The 11,784-nt window shown below is 39.3% G+C and overlaps 1 protein-coding gene and 1 non-coding gene across 2 annotated transcripts in view; both read right to left on the bottom strand.

Moving 5' to 3' along the window:
* Nucleotides 1–4,411: 4,411 nt before the first annotated feature.
* Nucleotides 4,412–11,784, bottom strand: part of SLC30A4 (solute carrier family 30 member 4) — a 63,048-nt gene continuing 55,675 nt past the window's right edge. Inside the window, exons 5-9 of the mRNA XM_026449662.2 lie at nucleotides 10,206–10,359; nucleotides 8,469–8,670; nucleotides 7,191–7,296; nucleotides 6,271–6,405; nucleotides 4,412–4,649 (exon numbers count right to left, since the gene is read on the bottom strand). Of these exons, the coding sequence (XP_026305447.2) occupies nucleotides 4,495–4,649; nucleotides 6,271–6,405; nucleotides 7,191–7,296; nucleotides 8,469–8,670; nucleotides 10,206–10,359 (752 nt within the window). The 3' untranslated portion in view covers nucleotides 4,412–4,494. The remainder of the gene's footprint in view (nucleotides 4,650–6,270; nucleotides 6,406–7,190; nucleotides 7,297–8,468; nucleotides 8,671–10,205; nucleotides 10,360–11,784) is intronic.
* LOC111552832 lies at nucleotides 11,071–11,174 on the bottom strand. The gene has a single exon (XR_002734745.1). It is a non-coding gene; the product is annotated as a small nucleolar RNA U13 (small nucleolar RNA).

Genomic DNA, 11,784 nt, shown 5'->3' with positions numbered 1-11,784 from the left:
ACCAGCCATTTTAAAAAGGTTCTTTCCTACCTGGAAATACATTTCTAAGTGGTGCCTTGTCTCTGAAAGATGATTTTCCTCACATTAAAATGAGAGAGAAGCTCATGTGTCTGATCTTGATTATGTCTATTCTGGAAAGTCTACCAAAGACAAACACTGTCAGGTAGGACACCTGGGTTCAAGAGGAACACTAAGTCTCATAAGAGCAAGAAACTTGGTTTTAGAGAATGGAAATAACGCACCCAAAGTTGAAAAGAAAACAGTAAAATAAGAAACCCGGTGATGTGGCAAAAAACACTGATGGGAACTCTTAAGTTGTAAAAATCTGCACTCACATTATATAAGGCATAGCTAATGGAAATGTATGTAGGAATTACAATAGCTTCCAGTTCTGCATATCAAAACCTTCTGAGATATGCTTTCTTCAATTACACTCCCATTATGTTTCTAAGGCAGCATATTTGTTAGTGGAATAATAGGTCTTTTCCTGAAACAGATCAAAAGGCTGCATCTGGCCATAGTTGTAAAACACAGGTTTATGTACACAAGTAACTCTGATTATCTGCAAATATTAATTAAAATATGTCACACCAAAGAACTGCCAAGTTTTTATATTGTGGTCTGTGGTCCTGTCGTAATCTGTTTTCCCAGTGCAAAATTAACAATGCTATGTGTTCATCCAACTCAGCCACTGCTTTTCACAGGGCATAGAGCTCGTCGAGAGCTCAGCTGAGAAGTGTAATGAATGGCTGTAGCTCAACAAGTGAAGGTTAGACCAAACGCTTTTTGTCAGAAGTCATTCAGTCCTTGGTCCTATCTGCTAAGTTAACATCCTTTTCTGTGGGTTTTGTTAAGTTACAAAAAGTGAAATCAAATTCTCAAATCTCATAGACTCCGTAAGGTACAGATACAAACTAGGTAGTTCTTGCTACAAAAACAAAGCACAGGAAACTTTATGTGTACCTCACTTTAAGCAGAACACAATAGTTAAGATTTACAAAAGTTTTCATGGCCGGGTGCAGTGGCTCACACCCTGTAATCCCAGTATTTTGGGAGCCCAAGATGGGAGGATTTCTTGAGCCCAGGAGTTCAAGACCAGCCTGGGCAACATAAGGAGACCCCATCGCATTAAAAAAAAAAAAAAGACTTACAAAGCTTTGCAGTGTTTCTGTATTTTACAAAAGGATTATTTTTGGCTGGGCACAGTGGTTCATGCCTACAATCCCAGCACTTTGGGAGGCCAAGGCAGGCAGATCACTTGAGCTCAGGAGTTCAAGACCAGCCTGGGCAACAAGGTGAAACACTGTGTCTACCAAAAATACAAAAAATTAGCTGGGTGTGGTGCTGCATGCCTGTGCTCCCAGCTACTTGGGAGGCTGAGATGGGAGGATCGCTTGAGCTGAGGAGGCGGAGGCTGCAGTGAGCCGAATTGTGCCACTGCACTCCAGCCTGGACGACAGTGAGACAGCATCTTAAAAATTAAAAAGAAAATTCTTTTCAATACTCAAATGAATTTTAGCCTGTTTTATCAAATACATTTTTAAGGAACAGGTCGATATAAAAAGATATGCCTTTATAAGATAAAGAAAAGTTTATAAGAAACAAGCTCAATAGATACAAAAAAAGATTAGAGTATGATGAATATTTTTTTCCTTTCTACTTGCTAGATACTCAAAAGTTCATAAATATGTCCAGATGTCCACTGAAATATCTCTCATTTATTCTTACTTGGTTTCTATATGTAAGAATATTTTGATTTAAATAGTTTATATGCTCCTGAAATTTCTGAGAAACTCAAGTCATTATTTTAAATGACTTCACAATAGGAATCCCATCATGTACATTTTCTTTTCCTTTTTTTTTTGAGATAGGGTCTCATTTTGTTACTCAGGCTGGAATGCAATGATGTGGACACGGCTCACTGCAGCCTCAACCTTTTGGGCTCAAGCACTTCTGCCACAGCTTTACAAGTAGTTGATACTACAGGTGTGCACGACGCCTGGCTAATTTTTATATATTTGTAGAGACAGGGTCTCCACAAAAGACCATGCTGGTTGTGAACTCTTGGCCTCAAGTGATACTCCCACCTTTGCCTCCCCAAATGCTGAGATTACAAGCATGAGCCATTGTGTCTGGCCACATAAATGTTCAGTTCAGTTCAACAAACATCTACTGGGTTTCATTAGAGGGACCATCAATCCTTTTATTGACACCATTAACTCCCAACAATCTTATAGGTAAATCTGGGTTTTCTTATCTTATAGTAAGGTACTTGGTAAGAAGATAAAATGTTTTCCTATTCTTCATTTATATTGTAAGTCATCTGCATCCTTATCTAGAATTTCAACTCACAATTTGCCTGGTACATTGTTACCCTATTCTGATTCTTAGAGGAGCCCAAGAGCCATATCCATTTTTGGTGTAAGAAACTGTCACTGTTGAAAAGGGACTCCAAATGTACATAAAAGATAATCTCAAAACCAATGGTTGCAAAATGAAAGATGAATAGTTAAGCTCCCTCTTTTTTTTTTTTTTTTTGAGACAGAGTCTCGCTCTGTCACCCAGGCTGGAGTGCAGTGACTGGATCTCAGCTCACTGCAAGCTCCGCTTCCTGGGTTCACGCCATTCCCCTGCCTCAGCCTCTCGAGGAGCTGGGACTACAGGCGCCCGCCACCTCGCCCGGCTAGTTTTTTGTATTTTTTAGTAGAGACACGGTTTCACCATGTTAGCCAGGATGGTCTCGATCTCCTGACCTCGTGATCCGCCCGTCTCGGCCTCCCAAAGTGCTGGGATTACAGGCTTGAGCCACTGCGCCCGGCCAAGCTCCCTCTTTTAACAGCGGCATTTACAATCAGGTTGCCTTCAGTTTGGAAACCTCTATGTTTAGTTTCCCTGCAACACAGATTTAATGTCCATCCCTATCTAGTGCTTTAAAACACACACATACAGGCCAGGCATGGTGGCTCATGCTGTAATCCCAGCACTCTGGAAGGCCGAGGCAGGTGGATCACCTGAGGTCAGGAGTTTGAGACCAGACAGGTCAACATGGCGAAACCCTGTCTCTACTAAAAATACAAAAAAATGAGCTGGGTGTGGTGTACCTGTAGTCCCAGTTAGTTGGGAGGCTGAGGCAGAAGAACCACTTGAACCCAGGAGGCAGAGGTTGCAGTGAGCAGAGGTCACACCACTGCACTCCAGCCTGGGTGACAGAGTGAGACTGTCTCAAAAACAAAAATACACACATACATAAGGTCAAAAATCCTTTACATTTCTGTTTTCTCAAAGTAATATCTTCCCCCCAACCCCTTGGATATTTCTGCTATGGTATTATTGGAAGACCTCAAAATTGTATTTTAGGGTTTCTGGAGTCCATGGAGAATCCTAACCCATATCGTAAAACATTAAATGTATAATAAAACATAACCCACATCATAAAACATAAAATTCTCTCTGGGGTAATGTTGTGAAACTATATGTGAAAGGTGGGAATTATAAACTGAACCCTCTAGCATTTACCCTGAAAGGCATACACAGATGACCTGGTGTGGAGGCAGGAACCAACGTACCACATTTTTTGTACAAATTGTTGGCAGTTCTTAAAGGGACAGAAGATTACTGTTTACATTTTGCAGTCTCTTGCCTTTTTAAGACAATTCCATGAATGATAAAAGTGATGTCGGGAAGACATAAACCTGAAACTCCAACAGCCATCCTTGCTCCTTTATTTTGTTTTAAATCATTATATAGTAATTTGAGTTTAAGACTAACTTCAGCCATTCAGAATAATATTGAAAGTATTTCCTAAATCATTGAATAACAGTGACCACAATAAGTAAAGATTTGGTTCTAAGATTATATAAATAATCAAAAATGTTAACTTTGAGATTCAAAACCCTGTAGCATCTGGAAAAGGCTGTTTACAAAGTATAACCATAACAATAACATTAAAACTTATTTGTGAAATAAAACATTTCTGAAACACTTAGGAATACATGCTTATTCCACTTTTGGGATAACTACTAGTACTTTCTGAAATATGTTGGGTAGTGATTTCTGTAAAAAGAAAGCAGCAATTCCAGAAGCTGGGTGTCGAGATTATTATACATAATAAAAAAATTCAGTTTTCCAGCACTGGCTTAATACAAAATGGACTTAAAAAGTATTTTTAAATGCAAATATTGAATTCTTGACGCTTCCTTTAAGACATGTACTCTGTCAAATTAATGAAGTATGATCTTGGATTGTCTTCTATGAGGTATCTGTAGAGTCACGTCTCATTCTGTAAACAGTGTTTGGGAAACATCTTCATCTGAAAATTATGGCAAAGTCTCCTTTTACCATTAAACAGAGACTAGCACTGTCAGGCTGGAGAGACTGACGCTTGATATGGACACAGCTGTCAGGGATTCCATTTTCTCATTTAGGTTTGCATTTATTGCTCTCAAGTCTGTGACTGCAGGATAAATAAGGCAGGAGTCCCCAAAATGTATAAAATTAGGGACTAGAACTCTGACAATTTGCACAAGTTCTGTCCACTTCTTGCCTGTAACTCTGAAGCTGAATAGTACATCTATACATGCCAAATGTGTTCAATAATAAATGGTTTGCTTTGGACTGTACTTCCTCCCATTTAGATGAACTTCCAGGAACTGCAATGTCAAGAAAGTATCATTACTATCCATTGTACAGTTACATCTTCAATAAGATACAGGGAAAAAAACAACTGAAACATACTGGGAATATATTTTAATTAGTCTGATTTCTACCCTCTCTAAGCTATTCTGTTAGATAAGTATGTCAATTTACACATCCTTAATGGCTTCTCATTATTCTAACTTCTCCAGTCTACTCTCACGTAGAGAAAGAATACCAGACATCAATGACAATCCTGTCATTAAAAGATCTTATGCACATTAAAAGTAAAACCTCATGCATGTATTATTTTGATTTAAAAAGCATCAATAGCATGATCTGTGAAATGACTTGAAGAAATAAAAACGTTAAGAATCTAGATTTTCTGCCGCGTGTGGTGGCTCACGCCTGTAATCCTAGCACTTTGGGAGGCTGAGGCAGGCTGATCACCTGAGGTCAGGAGTTCGAGACCAGCCTGACCAACATGGAGAAACCCTGTCTCTACTAAAAGTACAATATTAGCCAGGCATGGTGGTGCATCCCTGTAATCTCAGCTACTTGAGAGGCTGAGGCAGGAGAACCACTGGAACTTGGGAGGCAGAGGTTGCAGTGAGCAGAGATTGTGCCATTGTACTCTAGCCTGGGCAACAACAGTGAAACTCTGTCTCAGGAAAAAAAAAAAAAAAAAAGAATCTAGTTTTTCCTATGTAGAAAAGAGCATGGGAAACGTTCTTTCTTTCTTTCTTTTCTTTTTTTTTTTTTTTTTGAGATGGAATTTCGCTCCTGTTGCCCAGGCTGGAGTACAATGGCACCATCTTGGCTCACTGCAGCCTCTGTGTCCTGGGTGCAATCAATTCTCCTGCCTCAGCCTCCCGAGTAGCTGGGATTACAGGCACATGTCACCACGCCCAGCTAATTTTTGTATTTTTAGTAGAGATGGGGTTTCATCATGTTGGCCAGGCTGGTCTTGAACTCCTGACCTCAGGTGATCCACCCACCTTGGCCTCCCAAAGTGCTGGGATTACAGGGGTGACCCAACGTGCCAGGCTGAGAAATATCCTTTTTTTTTTTGAGATGGAGTCTTGCTCTGTCACCCAGACTGGCGTGCAGTGGCGCGATCTCGGCTCACTGCAACCTTCACTTCATGAGTTTAAGCAATTCTCCTGCCTCAACCTCCTGAGTAGCTGGGATTACAGGCATGCACCACCACGCCTAGCTAATATTTGTATTTTTAGTGGAGACGGGGTTTCACCATGTTGTCCAGGCTGGTCTCAAACTCCTGACCTCAGGTGATCCACCCACCTCAGTCTCCCAAAGTGCTAGGATTACAGGCATGAGCCACTGAGCTGGCTGGGAAATATTCTTAATGCCTTTAATCTGAAGGTTAAAATCAATTTGTAATATCTCAAAGAGACAGAAAATTATTGTTCTGGTATCAATACTGACCTGCAACTTACCCTTTAAAGAGCCTTTTGTTTAAGGCTCTTAACAAAAGCCTTTGTTTTTTAAAGACAAGGCTTTTGTCTTAAAACAAATCTTTTCAGTAGAAAAGTCTTCCTACATAATTATAAGCAGTGATGTTTAGTTTCAAAGGCAGAAGTCCACCAACCCCAGGCCCATTTACTACCAGCAACATACTTAGCTGTATGTGAACTATGGCAGTAGATTTTCCTGAAGTGAGAGACCAGATATTTAAATCTTCGACTGAATATACATCTTCTATTTTCATCAAGGCTTCTTTGACATAGTCTACATTCAAATGGCTTGGCACACCTATTAGGAATATATAATTTAAAAGTAAAATTTATTTTAGAAAACAAGGAACTTTTACATTACTGATAAGACATTTCTCAAAGAAAACGAAAACAAATGGCTTCGCTAAATTCAGTTTAAACAAATACTTTAAAACATTAATACTTTAAGATAAACCATGTACACATATATTTTTATTGAAAATGTAAGATATATACAAGAGGGTAATACATACTTTAAAAACATACTCATTCTCACTAAAAAGGAATGCCAATCAAACCAGAATACTTCATTAACAGATAAGCTAAGACAAAAAGGAAAAAAGAAGGAAAGAACATATAATGATGATAAACCTATTGTTAAGAACTTTTATTTTCATGTTTACACATAATATCAGTAAGGGAAGGAAGCAGTAAATACAACAAAGTCACAAGTTAAGTGGGAATTAAGGAATTAATACATAATCTAGAATTGCATTTTTGTCCTAGTGCCACAGTTTATTAGCAACATGACCTTAACCAAAGTATGTTATCCCTCTGAACCTCAATTTTCTTATTTGTAAATAGGGATAATTTACCACATTATCTGCCTTACCTACTCTGCTTAGCTATTATAAGTGTCAAACGGGTAAAAGATGGGAGAGTGCATTGATTCTTAAATGTTATATACATGTAAGGTACTGTTATATAGCCTAATAGGTATTAGTAGAAAGCAAAAGATGTAATTCCTATTCAGAATGTCCCCTGATGCCCAATCTGCTTTAGGGATGTAATAAACTCATAATGACGATATTAGTGAGATCTTACCTTCTAGTATTATAACTACTGTATCCCATATGATTCGAAATGTTGTAAAAGCCACAAGTAATGAAAATACGTATGTACAGATGGGATCAGCAATCTTGTATTCTGGCTAAAGGGTAATAGATCAAAATTTATGATTAAATATAGACAGACATAAAACAGACTACAAAGCAAAGCAAGGAATATGTCCCTTTTTCCTTGATTTTCTTTAGCAGAATTATAGAATATCTTTAAAACTTGGATATTGTAATTGAAAAGCATCTTCACTCTATCCTAGACTATTTACATTACTTGCCTCATGGGACCTATTTCCAGAAATGTAATCACTTGTTCTATTGTTCCTTGTGCCGTCTCTAAATCTTCTAGAATATCAGAGCTGGAAAGAATTGTGTGTGTGTGTGTGTGTGTGTGTGTGTGTGTATTTTTAAAGACAAAGTCTTGCTATGTTGCCCAGGCTGGTCTTGAACTCTTGGGCTCAAGTGATCCTCCAGCCTCAGCTGGGATTACAGGCACAGCCACCACACCCAGCTCTGGAAAAAGTTTTAGCAGCCACTAGTCTAAGCCCCTTATAATAAAGAAGAGGGAACTCAAGTTTAGAGTTGAGGCATTTGCTCTCAAGGTCAAAGCATTAATGGCAGAGCCAAGACTAGAACCCACCCAGGTCTCTGGATTTTTAGTCCAGTGCACATTTTACTACCCAGCAATTCAATCACGAGTTTTAAAATTGAGTTATCTGGGCAAGCATGGTGGCTCACGCCAGTAATCTCAGCACTATGGGAGGCTGACGTTGGTGGATCACTTGAGGCCAGGAATTCAAGACCAGCCTGGCCAACATGGCGAAACCTTGTCTCTACTAAAAATACAAAAATTAGCTGGGCATGGTATTGTGCACCTGTAATCCCAGCTACTTGGGAGGCTGGGGCACAAGAATCACTTGAACCTGGGAGGCAGAGGCTGCAGTGAGCCAAGATTGTGCCACTGCACTCTAGCCTGGGCGAGAAACTGAGACTTTGTCTCAAAAATAAATAAATAAATAAAAAAGAAAATTGAATTATCCAGTGAAGGCACTACAAAAGCCAAATATAGAGAAGTTACCCTGTGATGTGATATCATCTTGTTTACTGCTAACAAAAGAACTATAATGACTGTCAAGTAAACTTACATCAATGTAAAATGAATAGAACTGGCATTGATGTCCAGTATACTGATAAGACAATCAGCCTTAGTTTTCATGTTGAAATTAAATACATTTTAAAATAGAAAAATTACCAATCGTATTACCTTGAATCGTATGATGTATGCAGCTATTAGCACACCAACACTCTGTACCAAATCTCCCACAGCATGTACAAACGCAGCTCTCACTGCCAGGCTATCCTGCCCATGGCTGCGTTCACACCCAGAACCTGTGGTAGGGGAATGTGAAGGCAGGGAGTGGGAATGCGAGTGATGGTGACCAGACTGGTTCAACAGAAACCCCATTCTGTTAAAAATAAAAGAAAACAGTATTATTTTTCCTAATATTGACAAAAACATTTGTTACTAGTTAGACACTAATGAGGTAACATGGAACTCATTTATTTAATAAATTTGGAGCAACTATTATTTATCAGGTACTGTTCTAGGTGCTGGGGTCAAAACCGTGATAAGACAGACATATCCCTATCCCCACAGAGCTTATGTTCTAGTAGAGAAGGCAGAGAAGCCAACAAATAAATACATAATGTACAGCCAGGCCATGTGAAATGCTTTGGAGAAACATAAAGCATTGTAAGGGAATGGAGGATGATAGGCAGAGTGTAAGGGAAGGCCTCTCAGATTATCTCTGAGCAGATACCTGAAGGAGGTCAGGGAGCAAGTGGTGGAAGAGTGTTCTAGGCAGAAGAATAGCAGAGCAAAGGCCCTAACATGAAAATGTGCTCCATGGACTTGAAAAAAGAAAGATAGCCACTGTGGCCAGAACAAAGTGAGCAAAAGTGCTAGGAGATGAGTTGTAGAGGTACACAGAGTCTTATTAACAAGGCTGCAGTAAAAATTTGATTTCATTCTAAGTATAAATAGAAGCCTCGCCTGGGCGACAGAGCGAGACTCCGTCTCAAAAAAAAAAAAAAAAAAAAAAGAAGCCACTAGGGCAGGGATTGGTAAACTGTGGCTGGTAGATCAAATTTGGCTCACCGATTTTTTTTTTTTTTTGTACATAAAGTTTTATTGGAATACAGCCATGTTCCTTTTTAAGTGTGGCTGCTTCTGTTTTATAACAACAGTGTTGAGTAGCTTTGGAAGAGAATATATACATCTCAAAGCTTAAAATATTTATTATCTAGCCTTTTACAGAAAAAAATTGCTGACCCTGGTCTAAATGGTTAAATCTGTAACTTCAACTGTATTATTTTTTGTTTGTTTTTGAGACAGGGTCTTGCTCTATTGCCCAGGCTGTAGTGCAGTGGCCCAATCATAGCTCAATGCAGTCTTGATCTCCTGTGCTCAAGTGACCTTCCCACTTCAGCCTCCCAACTAGCTAGAACCACAGGCACGAGCCACCGTGCCAGGCTAATTTTTATTTTTAGTAGAGATCAGGTCTCACTATGTTGGCCAGGCTGTCTTGAACTCCTGAGCCCAAGTGATCTGCCCGCCTTGGCCTCCCAAAGTGTTGGGATTATAGGTGTGAACCACTGTATGTGGCCTAACTTAAACTTTAAAAAGTTTCTCCCCTAAAAAGTTTTAAGGGAAAAAAATTGATAGCTTAAGAAAAAAAATCTAGTTAACACAAAAGTATTCTAAAAGTTAAAAACAAGAAACTTTGTCCTACTTATATACATAATTTTGACTCAACCTCCAATATACCTGGGCAAACTAATAAGGAATTTATAATGTCCATAGTGTTTCATTTATCAAAAAAATTAATGAGCTATATAATTTTTAAAATATCAAAATATCACTGAATATTACTGAATGCATATGCAATAGTCTCTGAGTTCTCAGTACTTGAAAATATTAATGTGAAAAAATACAGCTTACATTACATTAACTGCAACTCCAACAGCTGCGGTGATGAGCATTATATCTCCATTTATTTCATAGTTCATATGGATAGTTCTTTGCACAGCTTCATATAAGAGGAATCCCATAAGTATATACACCAACAGCACACTAATCATAGCTGACAAAACCTCTAGAGGGAAAAATACATATAACAAATACATTTTCAGCATGGTTATTACACTTCATACCAACTAAATATTATACAGTCTTTTTTATCTTCTTTCCTCTAAGGAGATAAAAGCACTATATCGTTTCTGTCACGTCAATTTTCTTTTTTATTTTTTTGAAACAGGGTCTCACTCTGTCACCCAGACTGGAGTGCAGTGACCTGATCATGATCATGGTTCACTGCAGCCTTCATCTCCCAGGCTCAAGTGATCTTCCCATCTCAGCCTCCAAGTAGTTGGTACTACTATAGACACATGCCACCACACCTGGCTAATCATTTTTCTTACTTAAAATGTGTTTAGCACTTACAGAAAAAAAAAAAAAAATGTTGAGCAGCTTGACTGATCTGGATCCTCCACTAATTTACCCTTACCTCTCCCTACCCTCCACTCATCTCTCTCCAGGGTCAAATTATGCATATTTACAGACGATGCACAAGGTAAAAAATGACAAAATGAGAAAAAATATTTGTAACATATGTGATCACGACCAATTTATTGATATTAAAAAGTACACGCAAAAGTCAGTAACAGGCCAGGTGTGGTGGCTCATGCCTGTAATCCCCGAACACTTTGGGAGGCTGAGACAGAAGGATCCCTTGAGCCCATGAGTTTGAGATCAGCCTAGGCAACATAGTGAGACTCCATCTCTCTTTGTTCTTCCCTTCCCTTCATGTCAAATGGGTAATGTGCCAACGTTATAACAAGGTTCCAGGGTGGCACATGTCACACATGTATGCGAAAACTTAATTACCAAGCTCATGAACTATAAGAGGATCAAGACTCTATCTCTAAAAAAAAATTTTTTTAATTAGCTGGACATGGTGGTGAGTGCCTATGGTCCCAGCTACTCGGGAGGCTGAGGTGGGAAGATTGTTTAAACCCAGGAGGTCCGGGCTGCAGTGAACCATGTGCTACTGGACTCCAGCCTGGTCTCCAGAGCGAGACCCTGTCTCAAAAAAAAAAAAAAAAAAAAAAAAAATCAGTAAGAAAATTCATAGTAAACAGAAATGGCCAAATTCTCAAAACCAGTCATAATAAATGAAATTCAAATTTCCTCCTACAAAACTGGCAAACTTTTTTTTTAAAAAAAATCAAGTTTGGGCTGGGCGCGGTGGCTCAAGCCTGTAATCCCAGCACTTTGGGAGGCCGAAACGGGTGGATCACGAGGTCAGGAGATCGAGACCATCCTGGCTAACACGGTGAAACCCCGTCTCTACTAAAAAATACAAAAAACTAGCCGGGCGAGGTGGCGGGCGCCTGTAGTCTCAGCTACTCGGGAGGCTGAGGCAGGAGAATGGCGTGAACCCGGGAGGCGGAGCTTGCAGTGAGCTGAGATCTGGCCACTGCACTCCAGCCTGGGTGACAGAGCGAGACTCCGTCTCAAA

This window comes from Piliocolobus tephrosceles, chromosome 6, assembly GCF_002776525.5.
Source record: "Piliocolobus tephrosceles isolate RC106 chromosome 6, ASM277652v3, whole genome shotgun sequence".
NCBI classification, from domain to species: Eukaryota; Metazoa; Chordata; class Mammalia; order Primates; family Cercopithecidae; genus Piliocolobus; species Piliocolobus tephrosceles.
The sequence above is the reverse complement of the archived record's forward strand: the minus strand, read 5'-3'. Positions and strand labels throughout refer to the sequence as shown.